The following is a 21,453-nucleotide window of genomic DNA, read 5'->3' on the forward strand; positions in this document are numbered from 1 at the left end:
TTGTATCAAATTCAAACGACATAAAATAGCCAATTAATGTCCAAAGCATTTGACAAGAAATGCAATATCAAGAATTTATTTTACCTGTGCATTTTAGTACCGCCCGCCGGCCGTCGAGACCAAAACCAGGCACATAAATAGAATTTTACAAAAAATCGACCTTGAATTTGAACTAAGACCTTTCGAATTCATAACCTATTAAACCAGAGTATTATCAAAAAATTGTATCGGTACCAATGTCCAGTTTGTCTGACCAGAGATAAAGACGTCACGCACCAGAGCTATAAATAAATCACGCGGGAAACTTCGCACCTTCTCCTAAAAACGACAATATATCAACGGAGAATTCTAATATTTGTACTAAAGGCTATTCTTTTCTTCCCCTTTAAGAGTCCACCTGTATCCCTATATAAAAAGCGTCCTTGCTTCCATTGTTGAGGTTTGCGCGCCAAGTGACTGCCAAAATCCGCGCACGCGGCGATGCGCGGGAAAACAGCTCGCGTCAGTCGTAGTCGGGAAGAGCGCGCGCGCACACGCCGCCACGCCGCGCTTATAGGTTAGAATTGGCGCGTCCCGCGGCCGCCAGGTGCGATCCTCGCCCGCTCTAACGCACTGCCACTCGTATCCTCCCTCTCGCACGCTACCTGCGGACAGCTGTTTTCTCTCGGGAGATTAGTCAGATGTTTCTCGCTAACCAGTCAGTACTCACCTGACGCGCGTTACGGTTATGGCGGCCGGAGGACGTACACCCAAGCAGAGGAGGTTCGAGATGTCGGCGGGAATGGCGCTGAGGACGTCCAACACTCCCAGGAGGAGGCGTGGGAGCTGCAAGTGCTTGTTCGGTGCTCCCGACCGGGACGAGACGAGGCGGCTAATGGCTGAGCAGTACGCCAGAGAGAGGAAACGCTTCATCAGACGCTTCAATTTCGACATTGAGACAGAATGCACTTACAAATCTGCAAAGATGGACTCTCCAGTCAAATTTTGTGAAGAGAATAAGGAGAACGCGGAAAGTCCTGTGAGGATGGCGACGGACGCGTTAGCTTGCGTCAGTAATACCGACCTAAGGGTCTTGGGATCTCCATCACGAAGAAGTGCTGGTAGTTCTGCAAGCTCGCCCCGCACCCCGCGCACCCCTAGAACGCCGCGGGCCGCACGCACCCCTCGCACGCCCCGCACCCCTGCCTCCAGAAGACAGCTGCAAATGACAGGTCAGTACATACAATTGTTTTAAAACGCATATACTTAGTTACATTGTGCAGAAGTAACAATTGAGGCAATTTTTCACTTCGTTATTTATAATCCAGTGTCAATCTTGGCAAACTCATTTCGTATTCAGGCATCGTCTTGCATAATGCACCAGCCGAGGGATTGATCACTGCATTTTTATTTTATGGGGCCATGTTTGCACGGGGAATCATAATTGTGAAATATGGGCCAGGCCTGTGTTATCTGGTAGGAATACTACAAGTTATTGAGTCAATATTGATAGCTACAGCAATCGATATTATTTTACCGGCTTCTGCATTACGCTCGCAGCAATATTAATAAATTCTTTAGTTATTCTCTTGGTCTGTTTTACATTTTAATGTAAGCCTGGCTTTGTGCCAGAATACATTCGGACTACAGACTATGTATTTGCATTTATGAATACTTTTACTCGAATTACTTTATTCCTGCTATTCCTTATATTTTTCAGTTTCTTTGTTTCTTCCCAAATTGTAATTAAGTGAAAGTAATTTTCAACATTTAAATGCTGTAATTCCACTTTCACGTACATTGCCCAAACTTGAGTGTCACATTTTATGCCGTAACTCTTTAACCTTTAGACTGCATTCTTTAGCGTTGACAATTATTCAGTAGCACATACCTGTATTATAAATGACAACCGTTCCCTTAGATATTTCAAAGGTATTTCAATGGCCCACAAATTGCTTCTTAATCAACTGGTAATCTATTTCCCATACTAACTTACATAGATGCATAGAAATATAATTTGATCTTTAAACCAATACGGACTTGTGTTTCAATGGGGTCAATACCCTCTGTTGTTCTGCTGATGCCACTAAAGTATCTAATCAAACGTGTTACTATAGAACGATAATGAATGCTTCAGTAGACGTTCATATTACCTCACCTGATAAAGAAAAAATAAAACATGATAACAACGTACTGAAATTTTGTAAGCCTACTTTGCTTATGTCAGTCAAGTTGTGACGTCACGATCTACCTAGAAAGGAACTTATCAGTAGGAACACGCGAGTATTATGTATTTACATATTAGTCATTCGGATTTTAGGCAGAATAAAAAACCCATGTAAACCATTTCCATGTAAGGAAAACTACATAACAAGGCACACTTATGACATAACGACTTCGAAAATATCTTCATTTATACCATATAAGTACCTACCGCATCGATAAAACTCGCTAACTTTTATATAAATCTTGTACATTTTATTTCAAAAGTAAAGGCAAGGGAACATAGCAATCAAATATAACAATTAAAAACCAAGCTTGTGTCAATACCAATTCAATAAGACGCCATAAAAGATCTTGCTATTGACTCAGACGATAGCCCTCAGACAATAGCTATAGAAAATAAATTAACGCCAATTGGTTCTGATCTAAACGTAATTGAATTAAAGGAAGAAAATCTTGAGGTTAATAAACTTAAAGAAAGGGCAGAATATAATAAGGCGATAGAACAAGATGTAATAAACGTAATCAATCATGAAGCTCAAATTACCTCTTCTTGAGAGACAATAATTTAGTTGTCTGATAGAAAAAAAGTTTTCAACTATTACAAATGGTTTGATATGACTCAGACCTATAAGCGGACGAAGTGGGAGGTGGTGGGTGTGAGAGTACGTTAAAGTAATAAAATCGCCCTAATAGGTAATGAAATTATAATAACTTCCCACAAATATAATATAATTTTACCAAATGTATCCAGAACGGTTAATTTGGTATAGTTTTCTATGAATGAAGTCGCTCAAAACTGCAAGAATCCTAAATTTAATAATCCATTCCATAAAAATATTGGTGACGTAAATTCTCGTGAATAAAACTCGTTTTCGTTTGTTCAGCTTTTTTGGCAGATGTGTATGAATCCTGAAGTGGCTAGTCAACTTGAAATGTCATCTAGATTTTTTTATATATGTAGCAGTATTATCTTTTTCTTTTAGTATTCGTTAAAAAATTAAGTGAAAGTCTTTGACTTCTCATCTGACTTTTTGAAGATAGATAAATAATGAAAGTATTTTCTGGTCTGCTTCAGTCATTCCCTCAAAGTAAAGGTCCTGTTATTTCGTCCGAGTTGTTTAGGAGATATACATTTTAAGGTACTTGGTCTTCAATACAAAATACAAAACATTAAAAATGTACGATAAAAAAGCTCGTCACGCGTGAGTTCTTCCGGGGTATTCCGAGGGAACATTGGAAGGAATCACGATGCCTCTTCCGCTTGAATTTTTAAGTTTGAAAGTTCCAAACTTTTTTAAAGGTATATTCATAGTTAGTTTTTGGAAAGTTGAGCTTAGACATTTTTAGTCTCACCCATCATTATGTATCCTTACATCAATAACAAGCTTGCCTTGTACATCTTCTTCTTCCATTTATTCTTGATATTTTTTGGGGGTTTGTTCTTAAGTTTCAGAAATTTCCTCCCAAATAAAATGATCTCATAAATCAGGCTTTCGCTACATATCTGATACCTTACCTCTTACATAACCACTTTTTATATCCTTGGGTCTATGAACTACCGTGTATCCAAAACATATACCAATACGATGATCAAAGATTCGAGTCATGGCATCCTCTGGGCATGGTGTTTGAGGTCAATACCCCGTTACGTCATCTAAGGCCCCACATTTTTTGTTTCACCCGTTGTATCATCCGACAACCATATTTTTTGTTACAATAAACCTTTTGTTACAGTAATTTCGACCTTATTAGAACTGCATAAGTTGGTGCTATAAATTTTAGGACTGCTTAAGTTTATTGTCGATTATAACTTAGTAAGTACTTGAAATATTGAATATCAGGGGTCATTTGCAGCCATGATTTCTGATCGCTGCATTTAATGTTGCACATTTATAAGAAACAAAAAAGTTTAATATGATGTTGTTAAGCTCGTTCGCCTTTGGCAACTTAAGCTTGGCTGTTGTTTTAGATAAATTGATGAGAAGTAATTTTTAACTTCGAGCAGTAACTTTAGTTGAGGACTAATTGCTTTCCAATTAATCTTACAAACAACTCGTTAGTTAGCGATAATGGTAAAGTTTTTTTTTGTTTAAAAGCACAGAGCAAAAACAAATGACTTACCAAAAATTTCAAACAAAAAAAACTTCAGTACATGACAGAGCCTACAAAATTGTGGGTGGAGCTTTATCCCCCATCAATTTGAACTGACTTTCTTGTATTGGAGTCAGTGACCCCATAGACCTATGAGTTACTGAAGATAATTCAACTTTTTGTTGGTCATTCATCTTAAGTTTCAAGTGGAGAGTTAAAAACACGTGCGTAGTTTCATTATGAGTAATAGATCATCGACAGTTTTAAAAACCCTCTTTCTTTATTACATCATACCGTTTTTTGTCCTGTGGTTTAATTTGAGGAGAATTTTTTGTTTCTGCTTGACTTGCGCAGGATTGCTTGTCGTGACCAGGTGTAGAGAAAGCTTATGTTAAATCAAGTAGGACAAAACTTTGAAACTTGTATTCAAATATCCATTTTTTTTTCTTCACATAACTTTTTGCTCATTCTCAAATATTTGTTGGCCTAAATTATCCTAATAGCCAAGTACCTCCTTGAAACATAAATATTCTTCGACTTCCACTACAATTAGACAGACAACATAAATAAAAAAGTTTGCTATAAATCTAACTACACATAAAGCCTGACCTACTATTTGAATATCTAATCATTCCTCTATGTAAACTGCTACATACAGAAAACCGGCTACGAGACCTGAATGCTCAAAGTCTATAACCTACCTATCTATTTCAGTTGACAATAGACGCTCCGTCTAGACTAGACTCATGCTAACGTCTAAGAATCTAGACAGCCACGATAATCACTTAGTTAAATCTAAACAATCCAACATTGAAGCATTTAGTTAACATATCAATGAAGCTAGTAGCAATAAAACCATCGTAAAATGTATATGACTGTCTGACGGACGAATTGTCTTGGTGATTATATAAGCAAGGAGAGACAATAAAGACATTAATGAAATCAGACTTAATGTAATACTCAACATGAAACTATCTCTATACACGTATCAGTCAAAACTGATGATAAGAATGGTGCAAATGATTCGAGTACTCCAAATGTATCAACAAGACCTAATTTTGATAAATTCCAAGCAGTCTCCATAATAAAATAAGCAAATAAAAAGCAAAGCTTGTCACACAACAAACATACTGAAATGACTGATCAGCTAACCTAGATATTAGACAGATAAAACGCAATAAGTCAAGTTTTGTAGAAAGAAGTAAATATTTATTTACTATTGATGATAAATGTTATTGTAGGTTACACCACGACACAGGTAGATGCAAAAGAACCACTACATACACACTTCTATTATTTTATTATATGCTAAAAATATACAGTCACATAATCACGAAAACATGGACCTTGAGAAGAAAGAAAAAACTACCGGTGGTTAGGGCCCCAGAGACAGAAACCTCCTCACAATACGCGACGTATCAAGGAGCGGCCTTATGAATCAGTCTTTTGATCCAGCGACCTAACGCCAAATAATTGTTATCCTGTTTCAATTTTTTTTTCTATTCCCATATTTCCATAAGTTTATAGCGAACTATTTCTAAAAATTCCATGTGCTCCTTCTGCCTTATCTTTTATTATGGGACAGGTGTGGGCAAAGCAAATAAACATATGACGTCCCCTGGGTGTGTCCACTTCTTGACCTCAATCGCTTGCCATTTTGATGTAGGTAGGGCACTTGATAGAAATAATCCATCTGTAAACAAATTGAGACCCATTGCATATTTTGCATCTGTCTATATCGAGACCTAACCTATATTAATATCTGTATTTGTTAAAACTTTGCTAATATTTAAGTCTTGAATAATAATTCTACCATCTCCAATGTAGTCTACAAAAATATTTTGCTATCTAGATTTCCCGTTACTTTGCAAAATAACTGTACACGGCAGCTACGAGTTCGCATGCGTGGAATTAATTCAATCATTCCCACGATGAATTTAAAGTCAAAACATTTTATAAATTCAAACATCAATTCTGATCTAGAATATCAATGAGTAATAGGGGGTATGTCAACATCAATTTCTAATTCGCTGATGGCTTTATCATCACCATCATCATCAGCCCTTTTTATTGACGATATCGGCTGCCTCTTCTGTATGAAGAAAAGGACTAAGAGTTACCTAATCACCATCACCACAGTTACTCGAGACGTATTGATGACCCAGGACTTTTTTAAAGTCCAGGTTTGTCAAGATATTTTCCTTCACCTCTAACCCCCTCATTGGAGTCTTAAGATGTTCTCAGAAAGTACATAACATAAAAGTTACTTTCGCTTACCTGACCTGGTTGGTGCTTTAACCACTAGGTCAACACAACCTCGCTCTATCACTTCCAAGTAATTTAAACTTGTAATAGCCTTCTTTAGCTTTTTCCCTTTTTTATTAAAGCGCTTTACGATGTCCCTAGTTTGCTTTAAAGTCGTAAAAATGGTATTGTATGCCGCAGTTTCTTATTGCACTGCAAATAGTTCTTTTGACAACTCAATTATTAGCTCGAAGTCACCTGTATGGACAAGTCAATACCTTTGCTCTGACTCATGGGCAGAGATAACTTTCGTTAGATCATCGCTTTTGTCATCGATATAAAATTGTTTGAAATCAATTAAGTTCGGTTTAACGATAGCAGTTCCTTTTGAAATTGTGGATCATTTCAAAAGGTTATTATTACTTTGTAGTTGGCACGTACTTTATAGAAGACAATTCCACAAATGCTCTTTGGTCGTTGCTGGGTTAAACTCAAATCAATTTCTCAAAGATTCACTTATATAAGAAGAAGGTAGAATTGATCTTCCTTATAAAACTAGTGGTGCACTCACACAGAAGCAATCCTATAAAAATCTTCGAAGCAAAATTTTCCTTAAAAAATCTAAAGGAAACGGCTCCGATATTATCAGTTCACGAAATACAAAAAGTGTTTGAGAAATATTTCGTGTAACAATAGAACAATATCAGGAAATGAATGTCGGACAGACACCAATGACAGATCATAGACTATAGACATGTTTAAGTTTTTTGATCATGCCAAAAGAACATGTTGAACTATAAATTATATTGTAGGTCCCTAAATAAGGAGTGTGAATTTGGATATGGCATAATATGTCACCCGTTTTGGTATCGTGGCGGTTATTTTTATGATCATTAGAATGTTCCCTTATAAGTAGAAGGCCTAGTGGCTGTTTCAAAATTTACAAACGCAAAGAATGTCGGATATCATTCTTGAAATGGAAAAAATCCGCACAGAGCGAGACTTTTCGAGTTTTAAACATGAAATATGGTTTAAAAATAAGTCTTTCCAGTATATGATGATATTTTTTTGGATTAGGGGTCTCAAAATTACCTAACCATATCTGTACTACGTCCATTTCAAATTAAAACGACATCAGAAAATTCAAATCCACGTTGCAACCGTTGAGCCAATGAGGCTTCAGTATCTACCGTCGTCATGGCAACCACCAATGGCGTCCATGTCCGTTAAATTTCAAAATGTTTCTCAGCGTCAATAATAAGAATGAAGCATTAAAATTCTGTGGTTACTTCAACCAGAACAGGCATACCGTGACGGTTTCCCGGCGCAACCAAGCGTACCCTATGGGAGCACTTGTCTATGGTATTATTATTTAGGGACTATTATTAATAGTGTCTGGAATTGGGTAGATACCCGCATTTTTTGGAGATTGGTATTAGATAATAATTGTATCTCTGTTAGAAGAGTCTGTTGCTACGGGAGTCAAAATACCTTGAAGGATATTGATAGATAAATCTCTGGAATCTCCAATAGCAACCTAACGTATCTAACCTAACGTACCTCTTTATAAGACATCTTATTTTGGTGTAAGTTTTCCGTGTATCTTATTTTGGTGTAAATTTTCTGTGTATAAACAGCATTTCAAAAATGACTAAATTTAAGTCTGTTCCATAATCTTAATATTGACGAATCTATAAGGAGCCTTAATATACCTTGAATTTTATCATCAGGTAGATAGGTATCTATTTCTTACGTATTCTTTTTATTTTCTTAGTTCCGACTTATGGGGTATTAGTTTTTTATCCTACTGATTTATTTATTCCTAATATCAGATTAATTGCCTGATTGATATATTAAAACTTGATTAGCTCATGAATATTATTTGGACTAGGCTTAGAAAATAATTGCCTATCATAAAACCTTTTTTTGTAGAAATCAAACTAAATTAAGAAATGCAAAACATGGCGACAAGCTTTTATTACTACTTGTTAAAATACCAAAAGAAATCTGTCCACCTGTTTTAATACGTTTATACAATAAAAACTGAACTAATTCAGACGAAATGTATGAACTGAAGATAGAATCCCGGATAGGTTAAAGAAAGGAAATCCACGCTCTTCATGTAGATGAGATTTTAGTGGGTGGAGGCATTTTACCCACTAAAATCTTACCTATTTCACTCTTTCGTCATCATACATTTTCAATCTATCAAAAATAGTTGTCTCAAAACCGAATCAAGTTAATAAAAGGTACAATATCAAAATCTAGATGTCTAGACTTGGTAACAATCTCACACACAAGCTAAAAGCATCCTTATATAAATTAGTTTAGAGTCTAAAATGTCCTGACATTTATATCGTGTATGAACACTGAAAATTGAAACATAAATCTATAGACATTAGTTATATTTTACATTGACAGATGTGTCACGTGCCCCATCGAAGTGCAGTGAACCGGTCTATCGAGTATTAGGTAACCTAGCTAAATAATTAGATAAGGTTAGGCACACATTTGCGTATTTTATTGCCATTTTTTTCTAAATAATCAATTAATTTAAAAAAAAACCTATTTAGAGTCTATCCTGTTTTATGTTAAACTAGTTCGTGGCACGCGTCTAATATTTCTTTTTTCATACAATAAAAAATATTTGCGGTCGAATTAATTAAATAATTTTTACGACATAGGTAGGTACAAGCTTTTTTTTCAAATTTTATGAAACTACTTAAATTTTATTACAGACATCAACTTAGATATAACCTTTTTTCTAAGAAATTAACTCAATTAAAACTTTGTCTAAGTAAATAAGTATTCATCTATCATAACTATATCAGAACAAATCTAGTCATTTAATATAATGAAATTTTATACTTTTTGAAAACGATTTTAACCAAATTACATGACTGAAAAAGTCACCTTTTCAAAAAACAAAACAAAATCCCGTTATTTTATTTCGACTTTATAATGACACGCGTGACTCCCGATTTCCTGAATACAATACTTAATACCATACCTTCGTTCTCAGTCCCTGACGGTTCTGCATGCGATTACCCCACACGAGACATAGCGTGATACTACCTCCTTTTTACCATTCCATATTTGAATAATTCCGAAAATGCGACCCGACATTCTCTCCACGACACGACATTTTCGTGAATACAATCGCATAGTGTGCGCTGACACTTAGCGTTGATTTTAGAGGAATATTGACGATAGATTCAATCCTTTCTATTGACGTTAATCTGTTTGTTGCAAGTTTTTTTTTCATTCTGAAGGTGAACGACATCGACCCCGGATTTTGTGAGCAGTTTACAACTCTTTGAACCTAGAATAACTTAATAAAGATATGAAAGTTAGTGTCCTGTTTCAATAGGTAAATAATGATTGAAATTACGGTCACCTATCTACGAAGTAATCGCGGGTTGTGTTGTCTCATCATCATCAGCCTTTCTATCGTCCCACTGCTGGGCTGCGGCCTCCTCTCACACGGAGAAGGATTGAGCGTTAATCACCACGCTTGCTCAATGCGGGTTGCGTTATCAACCTATGATATTTATGCCTATACCTATATGCAAAAAGTTAATATATTCAGCCACGAGCCACCTAGGTATATATGTATTTTATCAAGAGCTATTTATATTAAAACCAGAATATTGTACAAGTAGATATTGTTGCTAAAATGAACGTATCATTTTTATAATCTTTTGCACATCGATAATGCAGGCAAAATGGTTAGTATTATAGTAGCGATTATGATTACTGGCTAGTAAAACGAGATGTAGTTTATATTTTCAATGCCTGAAGAGGTTAAATGAAGTCTATGGTAGGTTTATAAATAAACTGAATAGAAAATTATATGGATCATATTTTTTTAGTTTTTCAGGAATATTCTTATGTACAACATACATATACAAAATTATGATCCACTAGCAGTTTCCCCGCGGTTTCACCCAATTCTTCCCGTACCGAGTTAAAATTTCGCTTATGTTATTCGGGAATAGTGGAACTTTCTTACAGTGAAACAATTTTTCAATTCGTTCAGTACTTATGGAGCCCTCAAATAAACAAACAAGCAAATAAAAAATCCCCTGTTTTGTAGTTACTACATAGAACATGTTAACTTCATTTTCAGTGCCTCTTATTTAGAAATCACGAGAGAATGGTACATAGAATGCAAGTTCTTCTAAAAATATTACCAACCATAGTGCATTCATGGATAATAATCTTATCTTTCAGCGTCCTCGATGCCCCCAAAAATACTCTCACCAAAAACAAATACCTAAAGGGCGTATCGTGGTGACCTTTTGCATGTAACACAAGCTTGGTGAAAGGTACGGGGTTCGATGCCCGCGCATGCCCTGATAACTGTCGGTTTCCTTGCTTGCTTATCCGATAACATACAATGACTGTGCACTCGTTGAGAAAACACCCTCGTATGCACATACATACAAATGTATGAAGTATTTGTTCTTTGGTTTGTATGAATAAAATTAGGTTAAGTTTGTTTGTCCAGTGGGTAGTGTTGTAAATGGTTTTGATAGCTTTTGTTTAGGGGAGTACTGTAGCGCGTGGCGCGCTAGGAACCGGGGATCTTCAGGTTATTAAATTAAAAGATTGGAAGAAACTTTAACTTAGCGTTTATTTTCTGACTCGGGGGTGAAGTGACATCCTTCAATATCAAAACTATTCTATTTCTATTTATATTATTGTCCGGCCAGTATCAATTACAATTAATAAAACACCAAAGAGTATCTAACTAAATACTACATCTCTACAGTACCTATAGGTACCTGCAAAAAGAAGGATGGTACTAAAAATACATAGATAGTCAATAATTATCTTCTGTGTAACTCCTTGGTAGATATACAATTTAAAATGTCAGATTCACACTCGTTCTCCAACATAGTAAACAACTTTTGGAGTGGGCAACTATGTAGGTAGAATCATAGTTATTTATATTTTTGACGTTCATAAGAAGTGCTTGTAAAGGCAATGAAATCAACAGGTTTGACTGTGAATTTGACTCTACTGAAATGCGAGGTGAAATCTCCCAATATATATATATTTTTTTTTTAATAATGTCGGGACACCTTTTCACACACGGTCGGTAAGCCCCATGGTAAGTTATTAATTAACTTGTGTTATGGGTGCTAACGCAACTGATAAACTACATATAGCTACACATATACATATTTATAAATACATATTGTAACACCCAGACCACGGCCAACAAGTATGCTCATCACACAAATGTCGACCGAACCGGGAATCGAACCCGGGACCTCAGATTCGGCAGTGCGGCTTGGTGACCATTGCGCCATAGAGGTCGTCAATAATATACTTATAACATATCCATCAATTTCTTCCACATCACTACATCTTAATGATCCCATTACACAAAAAAGCTGCCCAAATCTTCCATGAATTGGAATCCATTTCAAACTTGACCATAACACTATGAATCCTGGCATTCCCCATTGGTCTTGCTGACGGTCCCGGCGTCTATTTAAATTGATCCTCCACGCTAGTTCCTTTCTTAGATCTTGTAAAGATAACTGTAAGTATGCTTGCCTGGTAGTTGAGAATAATTTTATGGCAGAAAAAAGGTTTTTGAAACTACTTGCACGTACCTAGTACATTTTGCGACAAATAACTTAAAATTAATGTATTAATGTGCCCAAATAACTTCGCAATCCTGAAGTTAGCAGTTAGGCCTCTCACTCACTGAATGCAGTGTTGTCTCAATATTTTTTTTATTGTGATGTCAATAGTAGCCAACTTCGGACAGGCAAAGCTTTTTGACAAGATAGAGAGAGCAAGGGACTTAAATCGCTGACTTTAAAATTGCAAACTTATTTGGCCATTACTTTTTGATAACTTTATAACTGTGACGGATAGACCACAAAAATGGTGTGAAATGCAATATTCCCATAGTAGCTTTCTTAGCAATAAACAACTATAAACATAATTGCTTTTAACAGTAAATTGTAATTACTAAGCAATAAATGATTATTTGACAGACAGAGTAACGTAATTCAGTAGCTATTCTTAAAATACATTTGTGTACACCTTCTCAGTGCAATATCGTCAAACAATTAAAAACCAGTAGTGAATATTACTTATTTAATCACTTTCAACCTTTTTAGGAAGCAAAGTTAACTCCAGGTATATTGCGTAGCAAATTGAAAATAATTAAAATTGAATTGACATCATAATAATTAAACTTCAAAGAAATATGATTGAGATAGGTTCTCCTTTTTAGGAAAGATAAATTATAAATAGGCTTTGCATTTAATGAAATTTCACGTTCATTATAATTAGTCATTATTTTACTAGTGATTCTCTAATGCGGGTCATTTATTAATGATTTCCCACCAAAAAAGATAAAAAAAGGGGAAGAACTTCCCGCCTACCTATAAAGAATTTCTCATCTATGTACCTTTAATTTTATTTAGTTCAGTAGTTTCAATGTTAAAGTGCAGCAGCAGTTTTGTGGTTCATATTTATTTTACATACATACATATCAGTAGATATTTTATACACACAAGATTGCCAAACATCATCGATTACACTGCATCGTAAAAAATTGAGTACACCGATCAACCACATCATCATCCTCCGAGCCTTTTTCCCAAACTATGTTGGGGTCGGCTTCCAGTCTAACCGGATTCAGCTGAATACCAGTGCTTTACAAGAAGCGACTGCCTATCTGACCTCCTCAACCCAGTTACCCGGGCAACCCGATAGCCCTTTGGTTAGACTGGTGTCAGACTTACTGGCTTCTGACTACCCGTAACGACTGCCAAGGATGTTCAATGACAGCCGGGACCTACAGTTTAACGTGCCATCCGAAACACAGTCATTGGTGTCTAAGATATACTTAGAAAGTACATACAAACTTAGAAAAGTTGCATTGGTACTTGCCTGACCTGGGATCGAACCCGCGCCCTCATACTTGAGAGGTTGGTTCTTTGCCCACTAGGCCACCACGACTCTCCACAACGACGACGCGACGACGATCAACCACATAACCCCATTTAAACAGGTATCGTTAACCAACCTACATAAGTTTCAGGACACAGAAATTGTTTGTAAATGAATCACTATTCGAAAAACTTTGTTTCACTCTCTGTCATTTGAACATCTTTGGCGATCGTTACGGGTAGTCAGAAGCCAGTATGTCTGACAACCAATCTTACCTAGGGCAACCCGCCCCTAGTCCCGCGCCCGTGGGTTGCCCGGGTAACTGGGTTGAGGAGGTCAGATAGACAGTCTCTTCTTGTAAAACATTGATACTCTGCTGCTAGTCAGACTGGAAGGCGACCCCAACATAGTTGGAAAAAGGGTCGAAGGATGATGAGGGGTAGTCAGAAGCCAGTAAGTCTGACAACCAATCTTACCTAGGGGTTTTGGGTTGCCCGGGTAAATGGGTTGAGGAGGTCATAGTTGGGAAAAGGCTAGGCAGATGATGATTCGAAAAACTTTGCAAATAATTTTGTTTACTAACATTGGACTGTCTTGGCTAACGGGAAAGAGAGTTGAATAACCTACTGTGTGTGAACAAAATGTATGGTAAATTCGCGAGGATAAAAAAACTTGACTATACTAGTTTTAGGTTCTAAAGAGAGATAGGAATCTTTTTCGACGAAGTTTTATATGGCATGACTGTACCTGCTGTAGGTACATTACAATTATTTTTTTCCTAGAATATTTTTTAATGCCTTTTTTACTTACCTGTAGTCCATGAGTCGCTACTAGCTACTTATTATAAGGTAAACGATTTTAATAGTACTTTTTACCCGAAAACATATCAATCAAATAATATACTGCTTAAAATTATGATTCAATTGATTTAATAATTCATAATTGTATTTACATTGATTTTAGCCACATTTTGTTTTAAACTTATTTTTTAAATAAAATGTTATACCTAAGTAGGTATCAAGATTATTTACCTCAAAATTTAATAATCTGTGCTGTAAAGATACTTTGAAGACATTTAAAAAAGTTTCTAGGAAAAAAAAAATATATATACCTCCTACTACTAGTACTAGCTGTTTTAAGACCGCATAAAGCTTCTAAGTCAGGTTTAAGTGAATAAAAGCTAAGTACTCAAGCTCGTCGTACTTAGTGCGCAAGAGTCGCTAGTCGACCTACTTCTATACAACCTGTGCGGAACTGTATACAATAACAATGCTATGTATGTAGTTACTGCATTTACCTATATAAACGATTAAAGGTTGTAATGTTTACTCGTAGGCTTGGTAGTATTGAAAGCGTAAGAACTTTAGTTATTAGTGTTAGGTATAGGTACTAGCTGTTTCGAGAGGTTTTGTTCGCGTCCCGAGAGCATTAGCTGCACCCGGATGCTATGAACTGTCAAGTTTCATAATAATTGGACGATAATTGGTAAATCCCTTTGAGCGAGAGCAACTAACGGAAACTTCCACAATATTTGAATTAAGTGAGATAGGAACCATGACTGAAATCAGCTGCATGTTGCTCATAATTAGGCCTGTAGGTATAACATCAGCATTATCCCAATTAAATCTATCAAAATATCTTCTAATCATAAGCCAACAATAATAAACATATTTTCTGAGCCTCTCTTATATATGAAAATTCATTATATTTATGGATATAATTAAAGTGTATGTAGGTATATGTATAATCAAATACATAATAGGATCCACTTAAGTACTTTTCTTCCCCACTAAAAGGCTAATCTTAAAGATGCATATAATCACGCTACATAAAGAATTGTCCCAAATTAAAAATCGAAGAACATCACGGATCAGTGTTCGGGCACGCTTCTCGGTATCTAAGGCTGTGGACACAATACATGAGCGGTAGCGGAATCGTTATCTTGGAAAGGAGTGCCTAAATAAATAATCGTGACAATTCAAATTAAAAAATTATTTTTCTATTTCGCAAAAACAATTTCAAAAATGAACATTATAAAAAAAATGTTGTCACCACGAAGCACAACTTTCATAAAAAAATATAATTTTCCTCCTCTTAAGCTTTTTTTTATTTCACAAAAATATTACGGGTTTATCCTTAACGAAAGACTCAATCTCCATTTTTTGTGATCTATCGATGGATCCCGAATCTACATAGGTAGATACCGAAGCAGACTAAAATCTAGTCTATGTTCATATCAAGAGGATTTTATTTTACGATTTATTCGCTCCCAACAGCAAAATTTCAACCATCGCTACCGCTTATAAAAGCGTCTCACATCCACACCCTTACACAGCCATTCTTCAAATGTTAAAACAGTGGTTTTCCTGGAACGATTTGGCAACACTTGCATGCAAGCGCGAATTACGACTAACATTCGTGGACACCCTAGCAGATTCTTACTGTCTTACACGAGACTGAAGTATTGAGTTAATCTTAAGTTATTCTTCGTTAATTCATAAGAAGGATATTATGAATAATTTTTTTAGGTATGTTTTTGGTCAGGCCAAAGTTTTTGCCGCAGAAAATAAAGAAAGTATTTTTCTGTTTGTTCGTAAAGGCTTCAAAACTGTCGATTTGAAAAAATCATTCACTGTTGGAAAGCACACTCTTGTCGAGCAACACAAGCTATATTTTATACCGGTACGGGTAGTTGTTGCCACGGGTCGCGGGTGAAACCGCGGGACATTGGCTAGTAATGTATAACCTGCCTATATGTAATAGACAAGTAGGTAGATACCTCTTTGCTCAACACTATGCATATTGACACGTCTGGCTTGAACCTGCAAGTCTGTTTGTCTGTTTGTTTGAACTTAGACCAGTGACATTTACTTAACTTATTAGGATGGGGCAACTAAAGAAGGATTTTTTTCTACTAAAGTAGGTACTTGTTTTGAGGTAAATGTAACTAGTTACTGCTTTTTCATCTAAAGCTCTTCTGTATAGGATTAATAATTTTTAATGCCATATTTTGAATATTTTTTGTTGTGACATCAATAAGGATAAAAAAATACATTAGCAAAACCTATATTTTTAATAGATTTTATGCAAAAAACTAGCAACATTTTTATGGGTACTAGTTTTTGTCTGAATTCCAGAAAACATACGATACATCCTCTTCAGATGTTAATCTTTTAATTACAATAATACTCATCTTTAAATAAATAAAAGTGGAGACTCTGTATACTGAAAAGAAAACTATTCTGTATCTTTACTTCTGCCTACCCCACAAATACTTAATAATACAAGAAATAAACAATTATACAAAATCTCGAAGCTATCTGTTACCGGCGCAGGCGCAGGAAACAGGAAACTGCACCAATTACCTGGCGTGCTTTTAATTAGCACCGTATTTTTTATGACGAGCAAATTATATGCTTTTTGTTGGTATTTTTCTCACCGTTTTGTATCTAATTTATTGACACTTTACGTTAAGTGCAATAAAAATATCAAGTTGAAATAAAATAATGCAATCTGTTTTTAGAATTACTCTTTTCCCACGAAGGTAAAACATAAATCACTGTAAAAAAATAACAAAAGCTACATACGAAGAATTATGATTCAATCTTAAAGTTAACCAAGAATTGAGACATACGTATTCACTACGAACAATTTCTTCAGATTCTATGAAACACATTCCAAAGATACACAAAACTCCCAGAGAAAATAAAGTGCCATCTTCATACCACTCTCTTTTATTCGCCGATTCGCTTACACCGAAAAAGCTTACACAATAATGTATAGAAATCCTTACTTCTATGTAAATCGCGCGACGGCACCATAAAAATAACATATAAACAATAACACTGGTAAACCACGTCGGCCATTGTTGAACGAGTGCAAGCATAAAAAAATGACGAACGGTAAAATAACCTGTTACCAGAATGAGGAAAACGCTCGCTTTAAAACTGTGGAATAAATTGTAAAAAAAAGAAAATCAACTTCCACATTACTGTTGTAATCAAACAACCAAACCTTTATTATAAAATATTGAAGAAAAAAAGAAAAAAAAATTAAGAATAATTTCTAAAAAAATGCAAAAAACTTAAAATAATCAAAACGGACGATAATCGTGGTACCCACCCTGTACCGTGGGCCGCGTAACCCAGGTAGCTGTCTGCCCAACTCAATAAATACGTCCTTACTTTTTTTACCATTTCGGTGTCAGGCACAGTGGGCCCAAACCTGTTTTTATTTGCGCATAGTGCCCTCTCTTTCGTACTTAGAACCTTTTTTTTTAGTTTTATTTAGAGTGGGAAGTTCACACTTCTCCAATTACGGATTGGAGGACCCATGATAATTTTGTTGAGGCAATTTCGAAGTGCCTTCCTTATTTTTAGTCGGATTTATTTTAATTGGTTACTGTTTTTACTAGCTTTGAACTTTTTCTTTAAAATCACTGTAAGATCTGGTCTTTACAGAAAATAGTGTAGTTTTTAGATGATGACTTTTCCGTTTTTTCGGAGCCTATCATAAAGTAAAACATCATCATCCTCCGAGCCTTTTTCCCAAACTATGTTGGGTCGGCTTCCAGTCTAACCGGATGTAGCTGAGTACTAGTGCTTTACAAGGAGCGACTGCCCTGCCTGATCTCCTCAACCCAGTTACCCGGGCAACCCAATACCCCTTGGTTAGACTGGTGTCAGACTTACTGGCTTCTGACTACCCGTAACGACTGCCAAGGATGTTCTATGACAGCCGGGACCTATAGTTTAACGTGCCATACGAAACACAGTCATTGGTGTCTAAGATATATCATAAAGTAAAACAATTAACTACAAAATATATACCATTATATATTTGCCGATTAGCTAAATACTTTTCTCATAAAACTTCTCATTCCTTTCATAATAATATCATCAAAAATAAACAATACGCGTAACCCAAGAATCGCAGTAAGCATTATCATTGTATGAAATAAATGCGTTTTGAATAACCTTTGAAATTGATGCCATCGGTGCCTTATGATTATGATACTCTGTGAAACAAAACATTTTATATGTACATAATGCGTCGCTATTGTGCTTGGTATGTGCGAAGTTAGATATTTTGTGTAATAGGACTGAATAAGTTTTAAGTATATCTAAAAACTAAAGGTTTTTTCGAAAGAAATACCTACTAAATGTAATATCATCTTTAGAGCTGTGATATTGGCTTCTAATAGCTTATAACATCAGCATAGGTATACAAAATATAAATAAACACATTTGAAAAATTATATTTCCTTGTTAAGTACAGGTAGCTCATTTATCAAAGAAGGCTATTTATATCTGGTTACGAGGAGTGATTCCCACAGAAAGCTAGTAAAAACTAGCAAGAATAAGTGCAGTTTTTCTATCATATTTTAATGTTTCTTTTTCTTTGTTTACAGATTACTGGACATTAAGAAAACACGCGGATGGAGCGTCGAGTGACAAAGAAAATTAAAAGCTACAGAAATTATAAGTTAACTAATTTTTAACCTAGCTTTAGACGACTAAAAGTTCAACCTTATGTAAAAAGCATGCGTTTTTATAAATTATTATTTAAAATATAAAACAATTTTATTTGTATTTATATTATATAAATAAATAATTACTTAGCTAGCAATCTTTTTAGGTGCCCAAGTGTTCCTATGAAAGCTTAACTTTTTAATTCATGACTTTTTCAAATTAAATTAAAATGTTTAGAAAGTAATTTTAATGTTTTGGATTTGTGACATACTTTTGGATAAGTAGAGGCTAAAATGAAAAATGTATTTCAATGGGTTCCAAGGAACCATTTTTCTGAAAAATAACTATATATTTTTTGACAATATTCAACTACATACCTACCTACTTAACTGATTTAATGAGTTTTCCAATTAAAAGTAACTGATAAAGTTTTTGTTCAGCAAATTAAAAAAAAATGCCTTCTTTCAGATATTTTATACTAATCCATGTAAAATATAGTTAAATGTCATACCTTTTTTGTAATCATCATTTATTAGGTGAAAAAATATTTTCTCACTAATAAACGATACAAATTAAAAATGCATAAGTACATAGTTCATGATGAATAAAAGGTGCATATGTATATCGTGCAAATACTGATTTGCATATTTTAAATAATATTTAGTTAATTTTAGTATTTCAAAACCTTGTACACTTGTAGCAGTTTAAACAACATGAAATTTTCGAAAGTTATGAATATATTTCGCATCTCAATACTTGAATATTTTGTGTAACATTAATTTTCACATCTATGTAATTAAGTGGTTAAGCTCTGTATTTTTAATACGTAATAGCCGACTTAAGTCACCTCTTTGAAAAAGAGTGGATTTCAGTCAGCCACAGGCCCACTTTTAAACGAATAATTAAAATCCATCACCACTTTTGTTTTTGTACAATATTTTAAAATATGTATTAAAGTGTGTTCCCACTACGGCGGGGATTACAACTCGTGTATTAACATTTCAATCTACCAATGTTGATAGCTAAATTACTTGAAGTAGCTTGACAAATAAAAAGTACGATATAGTACTTTTTAACGTAAAGAAATGTTTTAATTACTTCAGCTAATTTTGCCGTCAAACTATTGAATTAATTTAAATGAATTGAAATTAAATGAATTGTTAGCACACGACTTTTTACCTTCGCCTCGTTAGTGGAAACTCACCTTTAGGCTAAGTGTATTTTCATGTAGAATCTAGTCTATGATCTCTGCAATAAATGTGGTCTATGGTCGCTCTCAGTGGCCTCGCTTCCTAATATTCTGTCCTGTAGTATAAGCTTGTAAAATATAGTAGAATAGATTAGTAAAGGGTTTTATTTAGTGACTAGTGACAAAATTTAATACTTTGTGTGTCCAAATAAACGGAAATGTAATTTTTATATGTTATTTCTTTTTAATTTACCATAACATGACATACGACTGATTTCTCACATAGCGATTTGAGTATCACCAAAGAAGTCCTACCTGCCTGCCTACAGTGCCTACCAGTAACAAAAATGAAATACTAGGTACAACGGAGGACGAAATTACTAGATATTTCCTCCGTGACAATTGCCTAAAATATTAATAACATGAACTGCACTTATAACAATTCTGTCCTAATCGGTTATCTATGATAAATAAACCACAAATCCTTGCTAAAGAAAACCGATTCCTGCTTAAATTGAAAAAAACATCCAAATTTCAATAGAGAAGATGGCTGGAGCTACCACCTGCTTGGAACCCTATCATACTGTTACAGCCTTTTATCGTCCCACTGCTGGGCACAGGCGTCCTCTCACACGGAGAAGGATTGAGCATTAATCACCACGCTTGTTCAATGCGGATTGGTGATTTCAGACTTAATAGTCCAGGTTTTCTCAAATGTTTACCTTCACCTTTTTATCAGCCATTGGTGTCCAAGATATACATAGAAAGTACATACAAACTTAGAAAAGTTGCATTGGTAGGTACGTGCCTGACCTGGAAGTCTGGAAGCGAACCCACACTCTCATACTCGAGAGGTTGGTCTTTACCCACAGGCCACCACGACTTTGAACCCCATCATAGAAACTAGTAAATCCAAATCCAAGCCAAAAACTGTTAGACCTAACGATACAGTGAGCTCGTCATGCGTGAATCGGATTGACAATAATAATCAACAAAATGTAGGGTAGCTGTTTGTAACTAATATATCAAGACGACCAACACCTTAGTCTGTCCGTGACCATGGATGCTGTAAAGGATCCGAAACGTCGGGATTAAATAATATTAATACAACCGCGATAAAATCCGTGAAAGTAGTTTTATTTCAATATCTTCTATTCGTGGAAGTGTGAGAAATGAACAAGGAAAGAAGGATTTACCTAGTAATACCTATACTTACATAGATTAGTTTTCCTGTCAAGATGGGGAATTTAGTGAGGGAACCAGGTGACCTGGTCGAGATTCCATGGCAACAAGCCAACAGACTTCCTGCTGCACTGGTGCACGATTTCAGCA

General features: G+C 35.3%; 1 protein-coding gene across 1 annotated transcript; it reads left to right on the forward strand.

Annotated features, from left to right (window-relative positions):
* The first annotated feature begins 489 nt into the window (after positions 1 to 489).
* LOC110376336 (uncharacterized) lies at positions 490 to 20,351 on the forward strand. The gene is made up of 2 exons (XM_021334780.3): positions 490 to 1,211; positions 18,872 to 20,351. Exons 1-2 carry the CDS (start codon positions 728 to 730, stop codon positions 18,925 to 18,927), a joined length of 540 nt encoding a protein of 179 aa, XP_021190455.1. The 5' UTR covers positions 490 to 727; the 3' UTR covers positions 18,928 to 20,351.
* The last annotated feature ends 1,102 nt before the right edge of the window (positions 20,352 to 21,453 follow it).

This window comes from Helicoverpa armigera, chromosome 19 (assembly GCF_030705265.1).
Source record: "Helicoverpa armigera isolate CAAS_96S chromosome 19, ASM3070526v1, whole genome shotgun sequence".
Classification (NCBI taxonomy): Eukaryota; Metazoa; Arthropoda; class Insecta; order Lepidoptera; family Noctuidae; genus Helicoverpa; species Helicoverpa armigera.